This window comes from Vulpes lagopus, chromosome 2 (assembly GCF_018345385.1).
Source record: "Vulpes lagopus strain Blue_001 chromosome 2, ASM1834538v1, whole genome shotgun sequence".
Lineage (NCBI taxonomy): Eukaryota > Metazoa > Chordata > Mammalia > Carnivora > Canidae > Vulpes > Vulpes lagopus.
In genome coordinates this window covers 137,678,422-137,703,621 of record NC_054825.1, presented here as the reverse complement: position 1 = coordinate 137,703,621, position 25,200 = coordinate 137,678,422, and the positions used below count along the sequence as shown (strand labels likewise).

The window sequence follows — 25,200 nt, the reverse complement described above, 5'->3', positions numbered from 1 at the left end:
AAACTAAAGTAACAGAGTCAGGCTTGAGACTTCCCTTCTCACTCATGAGAACATTTTGCAACGTAAGGCACAATTTTCTCAAGCTCAGAGATATGGCCTTGGCTTCATGGGGTAAGATCATGCAAGGTGAGTGGGTGCATTTCTTGGCCTGCCAAGAGTAAATTTCAGTTCTTTGCTACTGAGGTTCAGGCCTGTGTGTGATGTTATTCCTCATGAAAATGAGAGAGGAGCCCAGCTCTCTTGGCAACCTGGACCATTTGGCTTTCACCAGAGCACTAAGCCAATGCAGATTCTCCCTGCAAGGCAGCAGGGAGGTTTCTATACACAGAGGCCGGCCACACTGCATTTTGTATCTAAAAAGGACAGGTAGAAACACTAAGAAGTCTTTATGGTTTCAAGATAAGCCAAGTTTGCCTCTAACTTATTCATCACCCAGGGAATGTGAGGAAAGGAACAACCACAAGGGAAAATGCTTGCCAATAAGAGAATAAGTACTAATATTTGTCCCTTATCTTTCATTTTCAGCTGGAAAAGAACACTTGAAAGCACAGTAAAGAGCAATCCAAAAGATGATTTTCTTTCACAAACAAGGGGCACTTAAGAAAATAAAAGCCTTTAAGACCAAAATATTTAATTTTTAATAAAAGAAATAAACGTGTATAAACACAGATTCTGATGCTGATAAATTTATACACTGCATTCCCTCACTCAAGCAAGCCACCCACTGGAAAAGAAAGAAGACAGGAAAAAAAAAAATCAAACAGCCTCTGCACCATCTGATTTACCATGAGCTCTAAAAATTTATATGCAAGAACACACAAAGAGGGTCGGGAAAAGCACTCATGTATTATTAATTTCAATTTCAACAGATATGAACTATGCTTCATTTGCTCAAAGTAAATGTCAGCACAACCACAGTTTTTCTTAAAAGGTATCTTGACTATTGAGAATATATAACACACATGCTTAAAATGAGGGCAGGTCCTAAAACAGCACCGTGGTCCATCAGGGATACTTCCAACATGCAGTCGTTACCTTGCAAGATTCCACACATCTTGGAACGTGGCCATAACTTATCCTACACAGTCAACATGTTTTTTAAAACTCAATTTGTTTTCCGAGGCTGAAACTTCCAGAAAGGCATATGATATCTTTTTAATCATAAATGGATTTAGGACAGTGTGCCGTGTTCCAAATCCAGGTAGAGAACAATTTTAAAACATTGGTTTAAAGGCCAAAAAATTGTTTTAGGATAATTCTCATGAGTAAGAGAGAAGGAAACAAAAACGCCCGCAGGCATTTCGACAAGGTATAATAATTGGGGCTAGGAGAGAAGTCATTTTGGAACATTACCAAATTAATGAGGAAACAAACTTACTCCTGACAACACGGCTTACCAGCAATATACCTGTCTTCCAACAAGGTGAGGCTCAAAACAAGGACATGAAAATGTGCTTGAGCAGCCTGAAGAGCCACCACACATGTATAAGGACAGAGAATGACTTCCCTTTAAAGATTAACATGCTCCACAAAATCACCTTTTTGGTGAAAAATTCTAGAAAAAAAGGCAACATTCTGGGCTGACCACTGTCCTAAAATCAGTATCCACCTGCTGTGACAAAGGACCTTGTACCCATGTGGACAAAGTCAGATGGGCATAGGCCAGACTGAACCAAGAAGCAGGGGCAAGGGAGAACAAGATTCCATCTAAATTCTTTGCCCAAGAAACAGAATATTTGCTACCAACTCCCATCCCATCATGACCACCACCATCCAATTGGAAGAACTGAGTTTATCTTATACTAAATAATCAAATAGGTGGATAGACTGTTAAAAAGAAAAAAAAAACACCTCCACTTAACTACTCAATTTCCTAAATGTAAAAATTTAATATTACTGTTAAAAATGTGAGCATAATGGCAAACTCTAAAATAAAGTATACTGAATCATAAGTTGGCTTTCTCTCTTTAAGAACTACTTACATTATAGGAGGAAAAAAAGAGAAACCAATTTGGCTGGAAAGCAAATAGGTACCAAATGACATGCTTCTCAAAAATACTCCTTTTATTCTACATAGAAATTTGAACTCATAGAGGACAAGGAATCAAAAAATGCTCCTTCCTTCTTTACTGATCATGACTGCAACCCAAACTTCAGGATGTACTAAGGAGAGATTAAAACATACTACCCACAATGTACAGTGCCAGGGGTGTGACCATCCATACCTCCCCTTCCCCCAAAAGACAGTGATGTATGAGAGGCCCACTCAGGCACAGCAACCCAATTTCCTTCCATGATATGAGACCAGGCCACAGTTGAGGAAGGAAAAGTAGATGTATCTTCTCTTGATTTCTCTGTTCTCTTTTACACCAACACGAATTAAATAGGAGGTCAAATTCAAGTAGTATATTTTTGGCTTTACTGTATCTTTTAGGTAAGCAAATAACAAAACTATTGACTACGAATCAACCAGATAGTCATACTGAATGACAGACTGTGGGGATCTGTTCTGAAATCTAATACTTCCCATATCTTCACTGACAGTATTCACAAAAATACTTCTTTTTTCTGATGCAATTCTTTATGAATCTTACTGTAATAGGCTCATCTACTTTCCTCTGAGAATGAACTGGGTAGGATTACAAATGCTAAAAGTTGGGGGGGGGGGGAGTTTAAATGATCTTGACCTTGGAAGGATGTTCCCACAGAATAAAAATGAAATTCAATAGGAATAAGTACTCTCAGGAATGAAGGTGGGGGGGGGGGATTCCTGCAAATATATAGTAAAGGAAAATGCAAAAATGTAGGGAACTGTATGCAGATCACAGATGGCCACAGGTTAAAATGGGGCTAGCCACAGTAATATTATATTGAAAACAAATAAGAACAAACAAGGTACTGGTAGAGAAAAGTTACAGAAGCCCTCTGCACTCAAAATTGCTCTTTCTTGGAATGATTTAGACAAAAGACAAAGATTTCTGGACTTACATATATCTCAGTTTGGGAGAAGATACCAAAATACTATCTAATCTGGCTTCATAACCATATCTCAAGTGCTGGGTTCCATTACCGGTTTTTGGTTTTCAAAAAAAAAAAAAAAAAACAAGGATGATACAGGACAAGGTTTCATTCCTGCCTTTTGATAAATGATGGAAAGATCTCATCAGGTTTTACATAATAAAGAAGGAAGCGAGGCCTAAGAGTGTCAAGAGGCCAACCTCAATTATTTGGAAACGTAGGGGCATCTGGGTGGCTCAGTTCGTTGAGTGTCTGCCTTTGGCTCAAGTCATGCTCTCAGGGTCCTGGGATCAAGCCTCACATGGGGCTCCCTGCTCAGCAAGGAGTCTGCTTCTCCCCCTCACTTTCCCTCTGTGTATCCTTTCTCTCTCTCTCTCTCTCTCTCTCTTCCACTCAAATAAACATTTGGAAAAGTAGATGTGTTCCACTGGGTTTCAGAGTCCCAGGGCCCCCAAAAGGATAGAACCGGAAATGAGTTTCAGGACAGAATACAACCCAAAGTAAGAAAATTTCCTAACAAACAGAGATGACCAAAGAATCAATTCCTCTCAGGGGATGATGTTCCCACCACTGAATACAGAGGGCAATAAGCTAACAATAAATTAGGGGACATTAGAGGGATGGCTCAAGCATGGGGTGCAAGCTTGGACTTGAAAGCACACTCAACTGGGATTCTATAATTAAAACTCTCTATGAAAAACTTCACATGTGTTAATTACCATCATCAAGACTCATAAAGCAGACTTCCTAGAAAGAAAGTGCTCTAAAAAACAATAGCTTCCTTTCTAGCCCTCAGAAGGTACAAAAGAAGAAGAAAAGCAGAGCAAAAACCTCATCTGCATTAATAATAGCAAAAGACTTAACAATCAGAAGCAATACGAATGAACCAGAGAGAGCCCGCTGGGAATGTGCACAGTGCTTCTGCTTGTGCAACAGTACAGGGCTGGAGGCTGCAAGTGGCAAAGTTTCCGAAAGACTCCCTGGTACCCCACTGACCAGAAGGATAAGCAACGCCTTACTAAAACTTGCATTGCTCCCTATATCGACTGTGGAGGAGCTAGAGAGAAAGTATAGAGCAACCCAATCTAGTGTTTGCTCTGACCTGGCAGGGTGAAGGGCTGAGAGCCCTCTTACTTTGCACCGTGGCCTCAGAATGCAGAGAAATATACCTAATGGATGAACAGAACCTAAATCCCATCAATGGCAAGGCTCCAGCCTGAAGGATTTCTCATTAGAGAGTGGCTGGCTCACCCATAAAAGGAGGAACAAATGGGCCTGGAGAGAAAATACAACAAAATTCAGCCACAGCAAAGCTTGTAGACTGAGGCTGCCCACTACCACGGAGCCTTCCGTTCCACCTCACTCCGGCAAGTAAGGAACTAAAACCAGAATATACACCATCATCTTCCAGCCCTCCAGCTCAAGTGCTATGAGAAGGACACGAACAGACCCAAGACAAATAGGGAAGGAAGTCAATGAGATTCCACCCACGCCATTTTTGGACAAACAGTAGGGCCAGACAAAATTTGGAACACTCCACAAAGAAAGACTGAAGACAAGGCACAGAACGTGCAAAAAAGGAAAATGAAGACAACACTCGGGAAGATTTACTCTATGAAACAGAAGAAAAAAACGTCTAACCACTCTGAACTATCAAGAACATTGAAGAAAATGTACACTGTTTGAGATTGGGTATTAAAAAACAGAAGAAAGTAGGGAAAAACTGTCACAGCTAAGAATGGACATAAGGAGGAAAAAAGAGAAACTACAGAACTTGAAAATGAAAGTCGAAGAATAAAAACTGTACAGCAGGAACTTCCGTCATTCCAAACCTACTTATTAGCACATGCCAGTTATATGCCAAGCACTGCCAAATCAGTGTTGCAGGGAAGAAAGCTGAGCAAATCACACAAGGAAAAGAATGTAGAAATGAAGCAATTAAAGGCAAGCTGACAGCTTTGGTAGAGAAACAACAGAAGTCCAATATATGAAGAACTGGTTTGCCTCAAGAAGAAAAAAATTCCTGTGGAACAGAGGAAATATTCAATGATTAATTGGGGGAAATCCCTGAAATGAAAGGGTAAAAATACAGCCAGAAAGGGTTCAGAGTGCTTCAGGATAAATAATAAAGAAGATAAAACAGTGAAGCAAAATCTGGTGAAGTTATTAAAACTTCCATTTAAGGAACAAAAGAGGTGTCCACATAGAAAAAGCAAATCACTAAGAAAAAAAAATACTCTGGCTGACTGCAGACTTCTCATCAAATGTAGATGTCAGGGAACAATGGAGCAACATCCACCATGTGGCAAGCAACATGGACAGAAAAGATGCGTAGTCCAAGAAGGCTAGACCCCTGCGGGGTGTCATTTGTACATGAATTCCACAGAAAGGCATTCCCAAATACACAAGAACTCAAATAAATATATTATCCACGGACCCTTAATGAAAAATCTATCTGAAACTGTAATCCAGCCAACTCGTAAGTGAAATAAATAAAAGCATACAATTAAAGAAAATGAGAGAAGAAATATCTGGTGATGAGCATTTATTTAAATACAGAATTAATGCTAAATATGTAGTTGTAATTATAGACACAAATATATATAAATACTAAAATCTATGAATGAATGCTGAATAATAAGCAATACATAACAAAATGCTTTGATGGGCTTCTTTAGGCTTAATGAGAAATGATTCCCTGTGATCATCCCAGGTACTGAATATGAAATCAAAAAATTAAGGGTTTTAGAAAGTGAAAATAAAGTCACTCTGCGTATGAACTTTGCCAAACTACAGAATCACTTGTGAAATGTTAATGTTCACATAGGCTGCAAGGTCAAACGTTAACTTTATGCCAGGGGAAGTGAACAAAAAAAGTAAGGAGAACAAACTATTTCCGGATGAAAGAGAAGATCTCCTGAATCTGAATAGTCAGAAAGCTGTAATCAGGGAAAGGGCAAAATACACAAAATGCAGATTAAGAAAAAGAGCAGGGCTCCTGGTGGCTCCTAGGGGATTTTGGCTCAGGTCATGATCCCAGGGTCCTGGGATAGAGCCCCTGCATCAGGCTCAGTGCAGTCACTTGTCCCACTCCCTCCCCCTCGGTCCCTCCTCTCTCTCTCTCTCTCTCTCTCTCTCTCTCTCTCAGATAAATAAAGGAATAACAACAACAACAAAAGAATGTGATAACTATCTTGAATACCATGTACCCCTCTCAGGCCAACAGACACAAATATCCTTTTACATTCAAACTAAGAAAATCTCTGTTTTCTGTATGTTTAGCCTTTCAGCGACCACCAATAAAATTACAAGGATAGACATGAACCTTCAGAAAACTGTCCTCAGCCACAGACAAGTTTATGTTGTTCTTATAAAAGTTTTATCATTTGATACATTCAGTGTTGTCTCAGAGAAGACAGAAAAAATTAAATATATGTACAAAACAAAATGTGTTAATAGTCTTACTAATCATTAAGATTTAGAGAACTCTTACAAGTCTGGTATAACTTTTATCTATAATAGGAGTAAGAAAAATTCAGAACATGCAAATTGCATACAAGGGAAAGCAGAGAATGGAAGTAATAGAGATTAGAGGTTGGTAAATTATAGCCACAGTGTCAAATCTAGCTTGCTGTCCATTTTTGTAAATAAAGTTTTATTTGAACATACCCATACCCATTCACTGATAAAATCTGTGGCAGAGCTGAATAGGGGCAACAGAGATCATATGGCCCATAGAGCCAAAAATATTTACTGTCTCACACTTTACGAGTTTCCCAACCCCAGGGCATCTGGGTGATTTAATTAAGCATCAAACTGGATCTCAGCTCAGGTCTCAAACTCAGGGTCATGAAGTCAAGCCCCATGTCGAGCACCAGGCTGGGCCTGGAGCCTAATTAAAAAAACAACCAACCAACCTTCCCAACCACCCCCCACCCACCCTCACCTCCGTTATACATGAACAAATTTCTTCATACACACGGGGCGGGGACGTGGGGGGGGGACCACAATAAATACTACCCCATCTCTGAAGTTGATAAATTGAGAAACATAACTTGAATACCACTAGAAGCTATATAGACTACCAACAGTAAAATTAAAAGTGAACTATGGATGTTTCAAATTATCACAGGTGGAAAATACAAGAAACTCAATACAAACCAAATAGCAAAGGAGGGAGAGAGGAAAGGAGGAAGAAATGGGAAAGATGAAGAGAACTGCCAGAAATCAATAAAAGAGTCAGAAGACAGAAATCAGATGCAAAACACTCAATCGCATCTATGGTATAGACATGTGTAAACAGAATGAACTCATCCATTTAAGGAAAAAGATTCTCAAAATGAGGATACAACAAAAATAAATCAAAACCTCTGAGAGGAGCAACCAAGAGATAAGGATAGTTGGAAACAGATGGAGAAACAAGCTAAACAAATGGAAACAAAAGACCCATATTAATAGCCAACAAAGCTGAATTCAAGATATAACAGAATTGACATATAAAAAGGTAATGTTATGGGATGGAAGTTTCATTCTTGTGGACATTTTTAAGGTACATGAAAACAGAATACTTGCATAAATAGAACAAAAATCTCTGGAAATAGGAGAAATTGCCATAAACACTGGAATTAATGAAGGCTTCAGCTCAATTCTCAGTACTTGGGAGATTCACAATATAATATAAATATGGAGATTAACCACAAACATAAGCAAGAAAATTAAGTGACACTCATAAATTTATGTTTTATTATATATATATACACACACACACACACACACACAGTATATTCATAGAACAAAAACTGACTACATTCTTAGGCTACAATACATTCCAAAATGTAAAAATAGTACAGACCACATTCTCCTATCAAAATGATGTAAGACTAGGAATAAACAACAAAAAAATCACAAACACTTAGAAAATTTTAAATTATCTTAAAGAACCCTGGTTCAAAGACAGAAATCAAAACCATAATTTTAGAATGTCTGTCTAAAGGAGATATAAACACTACATAGAAACAAGTAGAAAAATTCAAAGCTTTAAACACTTCTAACTCAAATCCCGAAAATATTAAAATAATCAAACAATCTTAACTCAAGAAAATAGAAAAAGGCCAACCAAATAAACCTACAGAAATTGAAAGGAAGAAAGAAAAAGAAAGAAAGAAAGAAAGAAAGAAAGAAAGAAAGAAAGAAAGAAAGACAGACAAAAATAAATAACACAGGTGCCAAGACCACACAATGGGGAAAGAATGTATCTTTACAAAAAATGGACCACTAGACATCCACTTGTAAAAAAAATGAAGTCAGAACTCTACCTCATACCATATACAAAAACCACTTCAAACTGGATCAAAGAGCTACATCTAAGACCTAAATCGATACAACTCTTAGAAGAAGACATGAAGGTAAATCTTTGTGACCTTGAATTTAGCAAGAGTTTCTTATATATGATACCCAAAGCATAAGAAACAACAGAAAAAATAAATTAGACTTCATCATAATTAAAAGCTTTGTGTTGGGATCCCTGGGTGGCTCAGCGGTTGGGCACCTGCCTTCGGCCCAGGGCGTGATCCTGGAGTCCCAGAATCGAATCCCACCATCGGGCTCCCTGCATGGAGCCTGCTGCTCCCTCTGCCTGCTTCTCTCTCTCTTTCGAATAAATAAAATCTAAATAAATAAATAAACAAACAAATAAATAAATAAAAGCTTTGTGTTTCAGTACAATTTTGTACATGGCCAAACCTGTCATATAATCTTATCAGTTCTATTTTCTTTTCCCCTTGGAGATATTCATCCTTGAGCACTCCATCCTTCTGCAGATAAAATGGTGAATTTCCTAGAAAAAGCTAAGCTAATAAAGTTGAAGCTAAAAGTGATAAAAAATCTAAACTAAATAACAAATTGAAATACTTATTTTGTAAATAGGCAGCATAGAAAAAAAAGACTGTATAATAGAAATTAATCCAATAAATTGCAAATAAAGATTTTTTTTTAACCCATCAATTGGCAAAATGGTCATTAATGCACACCAGAGGTGGGAAAGTAAACTAATACAACCTTTCTGAAAGATAAGGTGGTGATGTGTATCAAAAATTTTTTTAAAAGCCTACCATTTGTCTGATGACCTAACGCTGAAGAACTGCTGAAGGGTCAGTTGAACAAATGAACAAAATGGATCCCCTACAATATTCACTGTAGCATTAGTTACAACATTTTTTAATGGAATAAAACTAAATATCCTTCAATAAGCATCAGGTATAAACCATAGTGTGCTGGTAAATGTTTAACAGTAACTTCTCCCAGTGGGAGGGGTAAGCCCTGATTTGTAGCACTTGCCAATTTCCAGGGTGTAAATACTCCCCATCATGGCTGATTTCCAGATAACAGAGTGAAGTCATTGAACAGAGAATTTAGAAGAAATGCGTACAACTGGCTTTCACGAGGAGATATCTGTTAACTCCAGCACACCAAAACTACACTGGAACAACAACAACAAAAAAATACATTGCAACACTAACAAGCCATAAGCATGATGCAAAAGATTTATAGTAATATGGCAAGGTATCTATTACACACTACTGGATGAAAAAAGCCAATTATATACAGAACAACTTATGTTGTATAATCTGTAACAGTATGAACTTATGTGTATTTCTTTCTCATTTTAGAAGAAAAACAATCATACAACAGTAATGTATAAACATTACATTCAAACTAGTTTTGGCCTTAACAACTAAAGTGTATCTGACTTTCATGCAATGTCTAAACCAGACTTAGATCTTCATCTTAAAACAGAACAGCAAAAGATCAACAGAGTTGGCTTCAAAATAATTAAAAGCTTCTGTATTAAATAAATAGTACAAAACAAAGAGAAAGAAAAACAAAAGACTGGGGTTAAGTTTTTTATGGCAAATACAGAAAAGGCTAATTTCATATGTATGTTCAGAAATCATAAATAGACAAAGGAAATAAAGAGACAACTTACAAAATAAGAGATCCAACTAGAAACAACACATGGGCAAATGATCATTCTCACTAGTGATCAAATAAAGCCAAAATTTAAAATTACATACCATTTTTCTTGCCTATTAACTTTTTGATACCCTCATATTATTCATGTCATTGCAAATTGCATACAATCACTTCTAAGATGTGTTTTAGATGCATGCAATCAATTTATAAAATTTTTCATATCCTCAGACCGAGAGTTAACATTTCTACGAATCTAGTCTAATAAAGTATGTGTATACGTTGTTTAAAAAATGCTAAGTCCACCAAGAATTCCATCACAGCTTTATTTTAAAAATGGTAACATTGGAGGTTGTCTGGGTGGCTTGGTGAGTTAAGCGACGGACTGACTCTTGATTTCAGCTCAGGTCATGATCTCAGGGTTGTGCAACAGAGCCCCACTGCAGGCTCATACGCTGGGTGTGGAGTCTGCCTGAGATTCTCCCTCTCCCTCTGCTCCTCTCCCCTCAAAAAAAAAAAAAAAGGTAATAGTGGGAAAAATATAAATGCCCCCCCCCAAAAAAATACAAAAATAAGCAAGCAAATCATATATATCCTTTAAAAGGATATTACACACCTCAAAATAAAAAAAAAAAAAAACCTCCAAAAAAAAAAAAAAAGGATATTACACAGGAGCACCTGGGTAGCTCAGTTGGTCACGTGTCCAATTAAGCATCTTGATTCTTGGTTTTGGCTTGGGTGCCATCTCAGGCTCATGAGATAGAGCCCAGGTAGGGCTCTGCTCAGCATGGAATCTGCTGGTCCCTCCCCTCTGCTCCTTCCCCCACTCATACACTCCCTCACACTCTCTCTCCCTCATAAATAAATAAATAAATAAATAAATAAATAAATAAATAAATAAATAAATAAAATCTTTTTTTAAAAAAGAATATTATACAGCAATTCTAAATATTAATATGAAGTATATACAGCCAGAAAATGCTTACAATATCATGTTAAATTACACAGTACGATTATACCTTTGTAAGAAACATATCAAAATAAAACAGACTAGAAAGGATCACACGCACAAAAAGAAAAAAATCACGTTTCTTAGTTTAGTACACTTTGGATAAATTTATGAATAAATTTTAATTTTTTTTCAAACTTTGTGTAAACGATTCCATTATTTATAATATTTCAAAATCACTGGAAAACGAAACACAAAAAATATTATTGTATACCTGAAACTAATGTAACATTCTGTGTCAACTATACTTCAAAAAAAAGTTAATGCCCTCTAAAAAAAGTTATTAACATAAAACGGACTGCCATTCTCTTGAAGGCCAACATGAAAACAACAATGTATTTCTTAAGAATATAAGAAAATTATTTTTTTCTTTTTAAGATTTTATTTATTTATTCATGAGACACACAGAGTGAGAGGCAGAGACACAGGCAGAGGGAAAAGCAGGCTCCGTGCAGGGAGCCTGATGTGGGACTTGATCTCAGGACTCCAGGAACATGCCCTGAGCCAAAGGCAGATACTCAACTGCTGAGCCACCCAGGCATTCCAAGAAGGTAAGAAAGTCCTTAAGTGGAAGAAAATAAACATTTCTTGATTCAAACTCTGTCTATTGAATACAAAGGTTATTCTCATCATTAAACTGTACTATTTTAGAAAACAATCATACCACCAAAGGATATCTATCTCAAGTGCTCTTATTTCATTCCAAAAAGAAAATAAAATACAATATAAATCCAGGTGGTAGCATACTGTTTGAAGATACATTATATAAAGAAAGAATATATTTAACAGAAAAAAACAAATCATTGTGTTACCCTATGACCCAAAATACTGGGATGCACAATGCATTAATTAATTCTGGGAAGGATATATCATAATTTGAGTAGCAATTCACAGACAGACTCTAGGGATTTAGAAAACCCTAGACAAGATTCTCTGTTCCCTTAATAAGCATAGCCTGGAGTGGAAAGCCCTAGAGCAAATGTGTTTCTCAAAGGACACTGCTGGTGATTTTGATGAAAATATACTGGAGTCAAGATTTCCTAAGAAATAGTATTAATGAAGTCCTAGGATTTCCTCCATTAAAATGCAACCTTTTGTCAAGAACTGTATGGAGAGGGAAATACGAATTGTTTGTCAAAAATCAAGCAACATATAGATATCTTTCCTCACAGAACATGGGAAACTTTGGGGACTCATCATTACAAGAGACAGATATATGCCCAGAATATTTTAGTCATTTCTAATGTGCTCTGTGTAACATCTCAGATGGTGACCCAACACATAATAGGAGAAACTAGGATGCTCATCCCATTTATTAGTCCCTGAAGACATCAAGGCACTTCCATCTCTAGAATCCGTGTTCCCTCTACACTTGACTCCAAGAGGAGCCAGTATTATGGTAGTTTATTAGTTCTTGACCCATCAAGACTTGATTGGTAATAAAAATAGAGGTTGATTTCAAGTATCTTTTGTTTCAGCACTCCCTAGCTCTGCTTTCAAATTATTCAAAATTATTCCAAATATATTCACCTACATTTTGAGTGAAGAAATCCTCATAAGTCAATTTCTATCATCGACAAAGCCCCTTCTGAATATTGATTATAAATGGAGATAGGCTTTAGGGCCTACTGAATAATCCACTCCTGGGGTTTGGATGTGACAGCCCAGAATGTGACCAACTCCTAAGAGAACACACCAATTGAAAGGTGCCTTTCTCAGCTAAAATTACAAGATGACTTCTATATTACGTGCCTCCACCTGAGTGTGAATCCACTTGGCAAGAATCTCCCAGGCTACTACTTATCTACTTTTTGCCCTGTGCAACTGGCAGGTGCTCTATTGTAGGAGAAGCAAGCCAGGTGAAAGCAGATTTCCTGGACAAGGATCTCTCAAGAGACATTCTAATAACCCACCAGCAGATTAGCAGAGCTCTCAATACAGTCACAGATGCATTTCCATCACCTTAAATAGCTGCCAGATTCAAAAAGAGAGAGAGAGAAGCCACGTTGTAAGTTTCCTTTATAACGTGTGAATGGTTTTTCTGGGGACACAGCTTGACACAGGCGTTCTGCACTTGGTCTATGTAACCACCTCTGGGAGTGGAAGGTCAGGAGGGAATGCAAGCAGCAAAAACTGCTACTGTACAACCAAGCCTGCGACACTTGCTCATCTCCCACTCCGGGATCCAGGAGAGGAAGGCTCATGAGATGTGACAGTGATCAAGAAATGCAGCAAGGCAGTGGAGCTGGCAAGCTGCACTGGTCCGGGCTCTTTCTGCAAAAAGACACCAAGCCAAAGAAAAGGGCACCTCTCCTTTGTTCTCCAGAGTCTAGCAAAGACACGACTGCTCCACCCTGACTAGCAACCACACCCTCTGCCCAGCCAAGTCCCGCTAGATCCCCCACTACTCTCCTTCGCCTGTGACTGTTCTTTTCCTCGGCACCTGCCCAACTCCAAATCTGCAATCCAGCTGAAAAGATCGTGAGGAAGAGGCCATGGCTGGGAAGAAAGCAGGGGTCGGTAAATGCCAAACACCTGCCTGGCACCTCCAAGGGAATTAGGCTCTTCTGTGGACCCAAGCTGAGAGTCTAACTGTTCCTTCTTTGGTCATGGAGCCGTTTCTCCAGAAGGCAGTTGCGGGACACAGGAAGTCGCCTTCTTGAAGTTTCTCTGACATGGTATGACAACTGAGGGCAGTTCAGAAAAACAGGCCCCTATCTGTTTTTCTGGTTTCGATGAAAGCCCCAAGGAGGGTCGGGGGAATGGGCAAATTCATGTTAGAAAAAATAGACAGAACGGGATCCCTGGGTGGCGCAGTGGTTTGGCGCTTGCCTTTGGCCCAGGGCACGATCCTGGAGACCCGGGATCGAGTCCCACGTCAGGCTCCCGGTGCATGGAGCCTGCTTCTCCCTCTGCCTATGTCTCTGCCTTTCTCTCTCTCTCTCTGTGACTATCATAAATAAATAAAAATTTAAAAAAAAAATTAAAAAAAAAAAAAAAGAAAAAATAGACAGAAATGGTATATCCCTGAGTTAATTCTACATCTTCCCTGGAAGGCCCTAGAAAAGGGACCCACAGGCTCCAAATACAAAGCAGTCCCTCAAAGGTGCTCCTCCGAGGTGTATGAGGACTCCTTATGCCCAGGCGCCAATGACCCACCTGCTCTCACTGAGAAGTGCAGCAATGGGCTTGGGCAGCAGAGATTCTCTGTAAGTAAATGAAAAGCATTGCTTAAAAGCCAATGAAGGAAAAAAAAAATAGTAGTAGTGAGTCGAAGGCAGTGGCCTCACAGTACCTAAGAAAGCACCCTGGCCTAAGCCAGGCAGTGCTTGAACACTGCGCCCGGCCCTCAGCCTCCAGCCCGTGCCTGCCAGGATATCGCCCTTCCTGCAGGAAGCCGGAGACCCATGCTGATGTGACAGGCGGCTTTTGATACCATTCCCTGTGAAGGCAGTCAAACTATCAGCAGCAGGCCAGGCAGCATGAGGGGCGGCTCTGGACAGACTCGCTAATGCATCCACACTCTTCCCCAGAGCTGTGGGAGCCGCCTGCAGGGAAGCTCAGGGTTTTTTCAGAGGGGACAGAGAGGACAGGGAGGGCGGCCAGGACTCCACCAGACCTGCCGGTGCCTCCCGGACCGCCTGTCACTACTGGAGAGGGCTGGGGCTCAGGCCCCCTGTCCGCAAAGAATTTGGGCCGACATGGGCCAAGATGCCAGAGCTGCAGAGGGAAGGCACAGAAAGTTTCAAGATTCAAACAGCCCTTCGATTTGGTCCCATCTCATCATTTGACAGGTTTCTATAAAAACAGTAAAGGCACAAATGAAAGAAAACACCTTCAGGTGAGTTCAAAGAGATAAGCAGGAGTACTTGACTTCCCTTCAGTTACAGGTTTTAGATTTTTAAAAATCCACATAACTAAACCAATATGCAGAGCTGTGGGGGGTTATGTGTTTAGCTGAATAAACTTTCACCGTGCCAGTGGGCTATTGCTTTTGCATGACTTACCAATTTTCAAAAATACATCACAAGCGTTAGAAAAACAAGAGTTAAAACACCTAACAAGTACCCTGGCATTCTTTTAAGGGCAAACTAGAAACAAGAATTCAAGTCATCCTGTATTATTAGAACAAGTTACAGGAAATGGGTCAGCTCTTTAGGACAGAAGGAAGACTGCATTTGCCATCTGCAGAAAGAACATATAGTATAATGAAGCAGCTCTGAAAAGTGTAGGTCCTAAAATATCAATTTACACCGTTAGAAATTAACATTGCATCGTTGCCTTAAACAACAACAACAACCCCCAAAATCTACTCAGGCTGCCTAAGTATAACAAAAGCAATAACAAAAGCAAAGGCCTATGCTAATGCTATCCTACCTCTCTGTACAGAAATACAAGCAGAGAGAGAGGTTTTAAGGCTCTCAAGTGACTGGGATGAGAATGCTCAAGTCATGAAATGAGAAAGATTTTGCTATTACTCAACACAGGCCTACAGCACCTTCCTCCTTTCTAGCAAATGCACTGCACTCTATTTTGAAACCCCGTGGCACATGATAGCTCAACACTCACTGGCTCGCTCACTCTCTGCTGGTAACCATGAACCAATCTCCAGTCTATGCTCTCTGAAAAAGGAAGGAGAATTGTGTGCATTTTATTCAGTTAACAACGTATTTTTGTTTTGCCGATTAAACTGTTGCTAAAGAAAGTTAATCATCTCCCAAAAGCACACTCACGAGTGTCCTTTTAATATATTAAAACACCCAACTTCCCCTCACCAGCTCAGAGCCACATGTTTGAAGGAAGCCCCAACTTGGAAGTTCCCTAAATCGTAAGGAAATGAGGATGCCAGGCAAGCTAAGGAACTCGCACTGGAAGCCCTGCAATTAGAGTAAATGGGTGGGTGGTATCTGCATTGAAGGGTTATCTGGGAGGCCTGCAGCCCACAGCTGGAATAGTAGAGGGGGGCTAAGACATGGGAGCACCTGTCTCTAGAAACAACTCGTCAGTTGCAGCCACCAGGAAATATATCGAGGGTGCCACCCATCACTCTGCTAGCTCCTACAGCAAAAGGAAATGTAGGAAAGGAACAATTAAAAAAAAAAAAAAATGAAGATTTTTTTTAAGTTTTAAAAATACAAAAAAAAAACAAAGAAAAACACCTTCTGACTTTTTAACAAGTAATGGCGAACAAAGGAACAACAGCAACAAAGAAGTCGGGATTCCGAGAAGAGGTAATGAATTCATCATTTCGGTTCAGTTCTCTAAAGGGAAAAAACTCAAGGCTATCTCTTAGGAATATGCAGGAATAGGTTTCTAAACATCACTATTCACTTCCTGCAACAGAGCCAAAAAGACTCGCTCTTGCTCTTTTTAATTTGTGGATCAATTATCGTTCCCTTCTGTGAGGTTTCAGGAATATAAAGGCATTAATAACATCCTAGTTCCCAACTGCCCCACAATCCATTACACACTTCCTTGAAACAACTACTTTTGTTTCTAAAGCAGTCAAACCGCTCACCATCCAAAATTAATCCTGTAATAAAGGTGCATGGAATTTTTGCATTTCAAAGGACTTGTGTGTGTAACAGTTTTCTATTCAAACTGCTGCACAAACTGCCATTGGCTTTTCAACCTGAAACAGTATGTGAATGTTCAACTGAATAATTCTCTCGCTAGACAAGGAATGAGAAGCAAGCATGGGGATGAAGACTACTCCAGACTATTCCAGTGTTAAAACAGAATTCCTGGGAATCCCTGGGTGGCTCAGCCGTTTTAGCGCCTGCCTTCGGTGCTGGGCATGATCGTGGAGTCCTGGGATCAGGTCCCACATCGGGCTCCTGCGTGGAGCCTGCTTCCCCCTCTGCCTGTGTCTCTGCCTCTCTCTCTCTCTCTCTCTCTCTCTCTCTCTCTCTCTGTGTGTCTCTCATGCATAAATAAATTTAAAAATCTTAAAAAAAAAACAACAGAATTTCTTTCGTTGTGGCCTAGGTGGCCCCCCAAAACGGCTAAGAGGAGACCCTATGGATGGTACCTGTTAGACGAGAGCAAAAAGTTTACCTTCGAGGCCTCCAACTGCTCTTTCTTTGGGGGAACCTGGCTGCCCACCCCGCCCACACCCTCCTATGCCACAAGGCCTGGGATCCTGACAACAGGATCAGGGCACATGGAGCCAGGCTGTGCCCTGCGTCGAGACACAAAATAACAAGAGCCACTATCTTTGCCTTCATGGTGCTGCCAATCCAGTTAGAGCTCCGGCCAAGTGGTCAGTAATCATTTCTCACGGCGAAAGGCAAAAAAAACAATATGCGCCAAGGAAATAATTCTCAAGATCATCTGCTTTCCCCAGTTGTGTAATCCCCGGAAAAGCTTCTACAATGGCCTTCAGATTATTTTGTTTTTTTCTTTGTATTAAGAGCCAATAAAAAAGCCAATGCCAGGAAGGATAAAACTCAGAAGGACATGTCCATCCGAGGGCGTCAACGGAGAAACAACAAAAGCTGTGAAAAGTGCTTGTCGTCTTTCCTGTTGACAAATAAGAAATAGGAGCGTCTCACACAGCACGTTATTTTGCGTATATTAGGTGTTTAATGCTTGTTCATTTGACCAGTATTTTGTATGCAACTGTTCTTTCAGAAGATATGCCTGTTTAAAAACTTAAAAAAAGAAATGGAGGAAATGTTTATTTTCCAATAACTGGCAAACGTTTGTGGAATAAATGAATTTGTAATAATACTCATTTTGTTCTTAAAATTCAACTGTGAAGGCATTTAACAAAATATTCTGCACTGATCTCAGAAATGATGGCCAGGTATAAAGGTCAACCCCAGAGCCATTAAGCGAATTCAGATTTCGGATCTCAGCATCAAAATATGGATATTTATTTTTGTTTATAAAGTCCGGACCCACAACCACCTAGGATTTGTGAACTCATTTCCGACAGCATGGTTAGGTCCTTTTCTTCCTCTTACTACACGTTAGATGAGAAATCTGACAGATTTTTACATATTGGTAACATAACAAATCAAAGGTGATTGTCGAACAACTTCCTATAATTTTATTAGTAACAGCTGTTCACACAAAAATCCTGTTTGGGTCTGAGAATAGCTCTGTCTTTAATGTTACTCCATTCGGCAGAACAAGAGGAAACATTCACGGTTTACTGTAGTCAGTTATTGCTACAGATTTAATTACCAACAATCACACATTTTACCTTCCATTGCTACTTCACACTTGCCTTGGACTATTTCTGCAAAGATCTTAACATTGCTGAAAAGCCATTATAAAAGTTTCCTTCTGAAACCAGACCTCAAATTTGTTGCTACAAATACTTGTATTTCCCTCAACCCAAAACATAAGAGTCTAGAGGAAACAGACTGCCTCCCTCCACCTTCTTAAGAAGAAAGCAATCCTAACCTTCTTAAAATGGCTTCTCCTTCCCAAGAACCATTTGAGCTACCTATTTTTCCTCTACAACACCCAATCAACAGTTCCATTAATATCAACAGATTTAATAACCTCCCCTTAAAGAAAAATTAATATGAATGCCGGAATCAAAACCATCCTTGGAAAATCTAGTTCATTTCTTCTCAAGTGTAAGTTTGCCTGGATCATGAAGAAAAATCTGTTCCTTTTTTTTTCTGCTAAGTTTAGCATAGCACACAGCCTCACAACTGTGAAAGCTGTTTCGGGTCCTTAAAAAATTCATCTGTAATAAAAATCATAACTATGTTCAATAGGCACCTCTGAAATTTGAATCTAAGCCATCTCTTATAAAGTGGAGAGGGGCTGTTGTTTTGTTGTTGTTTTTAATGAAAAGGAGGCTATCGAATTTATTTGTAATAAACAAAATGGCCACTATAAATTACTCTCCTGGTTCTCCTTTCTAAATTTACCCCCAAAATATCTGAATCGATATACAGGGGACAACTTCACTGTAGAGTATGGTTTTAATGTATGCCAAAGTTCCCACATGAAGAAATAACATGTAAATAGAAGAATGAGTTACATGGCAGATCTAGACAACGAATCTATGTGGCTCAAGGCAAAAATCTTACTCTGAAGCCTTTGCTAATACTATAGTCAGAGCTACAACTCTGATTTTTATGAGGGATGCTCTCATTTCACCCTTCAGATATAAACTGTAAGTACTTTGTTTTAAAGAAACAAGAAAAGCAGAAAGAAAAAGAGGAAATGCATCAAAATAATTCCTGACATTTAGAAACAAATTTAACACTTGGAAACGAAAAGCATAGCAAAAATAAAGCTAGTTGGTTTTAAAGCAGTCTCATAAACACTCTTATTTTGGTATTTCCAAGGAGATGCTGTTATTAGGGTTCCTTACAGGGACCCTTGCATTGTGTGGCCATCTAGGATGGCCACTAACTTCTAGGTTAATTCAAACCATCGACATCCCCCCATTCTTCTCCAGTGAACTCTGCAGAGGGGTCGTGGGGCGGGCGCTTTCATCCAGATCCGCTTGAATGAACTCACCATACAGTCTAAATTTGCCAGGGAATGCCCAGCCTTCCAAGTCCTCTCCTGCTCTGTAACTGTACAGTTTTTAGTACATGTGTATACCCCTCCATTAAAAATAGTCCATCTGCAATTCTTAAAACTCTGTTATTTAATCACTGTGGTACGCATCTAACTGTATAGATAAATCATAAAAATCTGTGCAGCTGCCACCACGCTCTGGAGAATGTAAAACTCATTCTGTTGAGTGTATCATGCAGAAAGTGTATGGCCAAAAGATGACAGGGTTAAATTAGCTTCTATACAATAAAAAGTAATCAAGATATGGAATGGTTTCTTTCTTTTTTTTTTCTTTCTTTTTAAACTTTCATACTTTAAGCATGACTGTTACCATTCCCAAATACACCCAGCACAGAACTGTAATACACTGGTTCAGTATATGATGTAGCATCTTACATTAACACTTCCTATCCTGGAATGCACGTATATTCAATTGGCTCAAAGAGTCACATACAATTTTGTGACGATCATGATTTTATCTGCCACCCATTAAAAACATTACATACTCCTGTGTCTCCATAATTTATTCATTATTTCATGGTCCCAGTTTCTATCAAGAGGGTCATAAATAAATCTACTCACTCAACAAGTACATATTGAGAGCATGCTATGACTCAAGATACTGTGCTAGAAGTTGGGGTTTAATAGTGAGCAATATAGACACAATCCCTACCCTCCTAAGGGTAGAACAGGAAGAAAATCCACAATCACGTATGCAATTCAGTTAGAAGATCAAGAACTTACATTCTTCCATCTAAGACTGGCCTAAACTGCCTGTTGTCAATAGGTGGATTCCAATCAATTATAAACATTTGCCAAATGTTCCTGTTTGATGATTAAGATCTAAAGGGTAAAGATTTTAAAAAACATATAAAATAAGAACAGGTTAACAGGAAAAAAAATATATATCTTCAAAGAACTGAAAAAAATTTCAGCATGAGTATCTGTGACTAAAAGCAGGGATTCAAAGCCACTTATATACAGACTTAAAGACACATTAGTATTAAATACTGTGACCTATGTACTACAGATAGAAATATTTAGTATTCATAAATATTGATCAGTTAAAGTAAATGTAACATATTATACACTCACAAGGCACAGAAAAACTTAAACCAAGTTAAAATAAGGTATTCTCTTGCAACATGTGTGTAGAATATAAAGTTTTCTTTGAGGTGTCAAAGAAAAACACTCATGTAAATAAATTCAGAAAATGGATGTGGTCAAGAAAACAAGAACTCATTATTAAACATGGTATTTTACAATGGTAAGTTTCTGGGTTCATTTTAAAAAAAGAATAAAAATCAAAATATATTAATACTATAGAATTTAGAATACACTGGGAAAATTGCTGTGTATGTATCAAAACAGCCCAAATTTCACAGCTATTCTTTCATGTAGGCAGGAAACCACTACTTTCTCTTTCTCATGTTTTCATATTATTAATATATAAAATAAAATAAGAATGTGAGTGCAAAGGTCCCCTGCCAGATAAATCCATTTCCACTAAAATGGAGTCATGCCTTTAACTAAAATTTACTTTGAAAATAATTTTATGCTGAATGTCATTTAAACATAAGAGGAACCCTCCACTTAAATAAGGTAGTTGAAAATATTGATAAAGCTTTAAACTGTGAAAGGATAAATCCTATAACCTCCTTTGGACAGGTAGGAACAGGAAGTTTCAGTGAACTCATTCAAGCAGCTTGACAGAAGAGCAGTTCTTCAAAAAAGACTTCCCCAATACTTTGCCTGCTTCGTATCAACCATCATCTTTCTCCTGGATTCAAAAAAATCATGAAATCACAAGCTCGCCTCCCCACCTACATTTCGTAAAAAACACTTACTGTAGAAGTAGTATAGGCATCAAACTCTTTATGCTACAAGTGCAACACATGCCTAGAACATGAAACTAACAAATCTTAGATGATGCCTAGGGCTCGTATTTCTAACAAAAAGTTGCATAATTTTTAAATGTTACTGATGAATGTGGGTGCTAAATTACTGTCATATTTTTCCACCACTTCTAATAGGCCATATTTGGGGGCTGGGGAGAGGCTGTACTAAACCCTACTCAAATATCTAATAAGGGAAAAAGTTCTATCACTCTAGCAGAAACACTGTTTCACTTTTTGCTCATAAAATTATCTCCTCAAGCGCATTTTTAAAGCACCTTATGTTATTTAAATACACAGTATGTAATTAAGTGTCCATATATGTGTATTTGCCTAAAAGTCTTCCTCCGAGACATTCAAACTGAGGCCTTCAAACAGACAAACCCCCTGGGTTCTCACTCAGCGGCTAGGAACCTCAAGCTGTCACATTTCAGACAACAGGGATGGCTTGGGAGATCTCAAATGCTGTATTCACAGCTAACCATAAACAAAGACTGTAAACAGGGAAAAAGAAAACCCTTTCTTAAGTATCTGTAAAACACATGCTTTCCCCCTTTATCATGCACTTACACACTCTATGCCTATTTCTCTTCCCCTCTCTATTTTTCTCAATCTCGAGAATTCGCAACATATTCAATTACACATTATTCAGCCGTTAGAAGTAGCCCAAAATGAGAATAAAACACTTTTTAATTTTCATTTTTCCAGTTGCAGTTTTCCCCTTCCCTGGCTTCATTCCCTAAAGCCCACCTCTTTTATCCAGCGCTCTGCCTTCTGTTCTTTATAAACATGTGCACATTTATCTAATCTGGTTTCAAGATGAAGACATAAAGCATGGCATGTGAGTTAACCATTTGTAATTATTTGTGATCATTATATTTTGTTCCCCTTTGTAAATGATCCAGTAGATAAGCACTTGAGTCCCAAAGGCAGCTGGTTCCCTGAACCAGGAGATGGAATGCTCAAGAAAGAAGCCGCATGCTTCCCGGATCTGAATTGACAATACAATATTTCTTTCTTCCAGCCACGTCTGAGGAACATATTTATTATACACGCAAATATCTTGAACACAAGTGCAGACATTTTTCAGGCCTGTTACTGCAAAGCTATTTGCTCTTCCTACCACCACAGCTCAGAGTTATGTCACGCTGGCTCCTATGTGTACCCTGATCCTTGATTGTGAACATTCTCTCAAAGATAATTATCAATAGAATTCCTATTTGAGAAACAGCCTTTTCTTGATAACTTAGTGCTAAAAGGGCTGGGGCTTTTTTAGAGATCAAAGGGAATTTTCTGCTATACACTTCCCGTTTTCCTTCCAGCCCAGATCCCAAAGATATTAAAAATTGCTGTCCGTTTTAAACAAAAGGTTTCTATTTGTTTCCGTGAGAGTAACTGAGAGGCTGCGCTGGTCTTCAGTAGTAACTATTGTGAATTCAGGCCTGCATCTGGGTTGCCTCATTAAACAAAAGAAGCCCGTCGCTGTCAACAACCACACAGCACAACCCTCGCGTATCCGTCCTCTTTATCTGGAAGGAATGGTGCAGACGAGAAGCCAGCCTGTCACCAGGCACTGGTCAAGAAACGCCAGGGTCCCTCCTTCCGGTGGTCTGGTGGCCAGAGCACAGCACTTGCGTGACACACCTGAGCTTGCCCCCCCCCCAGACGTAGCCCCCTTTCTTCGGAGGGCCGACCGCTGGGCTCCCTCATCATCGCTCCTCGGGAATCCGGTCGCTCCTCTGCCCACCACACCCGCCTCTGCTGACCCCAGGCAGCACTGACAACGGATGCACGCGGGCCTCCCCGCCGCACGCTGTCGCCCAACGCGCCCCAGCTCGGCTCGCCACCCTCGGGCCACACACACCCCCCTCCCCTCTCCAGCACCGGGCGCCGCGGCCAGGACGCTGGAAGTTCAGCCCCGCTGCCCACCTTCCACCCCCGCGCCTCTCCCCGAAGCGGTCTGCGGCGTAGCCGAGGCTCGGCAGATAAACGCCCGGCGCGAAGGCGCAGCCCTCGGGGACACCAAAGGCACAGGCCGAGGCCCGGGGCAGCGCAGCCCCGACCCGACCCCTCGGCGCGGAGTCTGCGCGCGTGTAGGCGCGCGCGGAGGGGGTGGTGCGCGCGCCCGCGCAGGTTAGCGGCTGGGGGCGCGCCCGCCGAGGGTCGGGGCGAGGGTCGGGGCGAGGGGGCGAGGGGCGAGCGGCGAGCGGCGGGCGCCCGCGGCCCGGGGGCGGGGGCGCGCGCAGGCCCGGCGGGAGGGCCCAGGGCGGCGGGCGGCGGCGGCGGCGGCGGGTCGCGGGCCGCGGGCCGCACTCACCGAGCAGCAGCAGCTTGAGCTCCCGGCGGGCGTCCCGCTTGTCCCTGCGGAGCTGCCGCTCGATCTCGTCGTTGATCCGCCGGGCTTCCTTGGCCTCCTCGCTCAGGCAGCACGCCATGATGGACTCCAGAGTCATTCTTCCGAAGTGCCTCCGCTGCAGCCCCGCCGGCACCCCCTGCTCACACGCGCGCACACACACCCTCCCGCCCTCGCTCCCCCGAGGCAGCGGTGGCCGCCGAGCCCCCGCCGCCCGGGCGCGCGTCCGGGACGAGCTCGGGGAGCGGCCGCGGGGGCCGAGGCCAGGGCCGGGGCACCAGGTGGGCCGGGGGTGCGGCGGGAGCGGGCGGCTCCGGCCCCGGAGGCGCGAGGCGGGCGCGGGAGGCGGCCGCGGGCGCTGGCTCGGGGGGCGCGCGAGGGAAGGCCGCCGCGCCCGGCCTCGCTCAGACGCCCGCGCCTCCTCGCCTGGGAACGGGCGGCCCGCCTCGCCCCCCGCGCCGCCGCCGCCGCCGCCGAGGCTCCCCGAAGCCCTGCGCCCGGCGGCGAGAGCACATCCACCGGGGCGTCCCCGCAGCGAGCGGCCGCCGACGGCTCCCGCCGCCCCTGCCCCTGCCCGCTCCCCGCCGCCGCCGCCGCCGCCGCCTGACACGGCTCCCGGGCGCCCTGGGCCCTGCCCGCGCCCACCGCCCGCCGCGCGCTCCGCCGCCGCCGCCGCCCCCGCCCCCGCCCCCGCTCCGCCCCGCCTCCGCCGGACGCCCACCCCCGGCCCGGCTGCTCAGCGCTCGCCCTCCCCCTCGCCACACACACACATTTTCTTCTTTCTCTGAACTGGAGCACAGATCCGGGAGGGAGGCGGCGGCGGCGGCGGCGGGGGTGGGGGAGGCGGAGGGGCGGAGGGAGGGAGGGGGCGGGGCCGCCCGGCCCCTCCTGCGCCGCTTCCCTGGGCTCCAGCCGCCGCGGCGCGCCTCCCGGGCGGCTCTCGCCTCGCCTGCCGCTCCCCGGCGGGGCGGCCCCTCGGGCTCCGGAGGCGGCGGCGGGCGCGGCGGTCACGGCCGCCCCCCGCCAGGGCCCGGCCCGGCCCGCCCCGACCTGCCGCTGCCCGCCGGCCGCCCGGGCGTGGTGGAGCGGGAATATGGCGGCCTCGGGCCTCGGGCCTCGGGCCTCGGGCCTCGGGCCGCGGCGGGGTCGCGGGATGCAGCCGCCGCGGGCCCCCGGCCCGGCCCCCCGTGCAGCTCCCGGCCCCCCGGCCCCCGGCCCCGGCTCCCGGTCGGGTCGGCGCCCCTCCGGCCTTCCTTCTCGCCCCCGTTTCTAAAACGCCATTCGGCGAGAAGAGTATCTGGCGTCACCTCTGACCCCACTTCGGCCTTAGGACCTGAGACCACTGGGTCGTGCGGAGACTGAGGAACGGGGGGGCCGTCACGGGCTCCGGAGGGCGGGGGGCGGGGGGGTAATAGGCCACACGG

At 42.4% G+C, this 25,200-nt stretch overlaps 1 protein-coding gene across 2 annotated transcripts in view; it reads right to left on the bottom strand.

The window, feature by feature from the left end:
• GNAQ (G protein subunit alpha q) overlaps window positions 1–24,431 on the bottom strand; it is a 313,102-nt gene extending 288,671 nt beyond the window's left edge. For both annotated transcript variants that reach the window (XM_041744377.1, XM_041744379.1), the window contains exon 1: window positions 23,741–24,431. In XM_041744377.1, the coding sequence (XP_041600311.1) occupies window positions 23,741–23,876 (136 nt within the window). In that variant the 5' untranslated portion in view covers window positions 23,877–24,431. The remainder of the gene's footprint in view (window positions 1–23,740) is intronic.
• Between the last annotated feature and the right edge of the window lie 769 nt (window positions 24,432–25,200).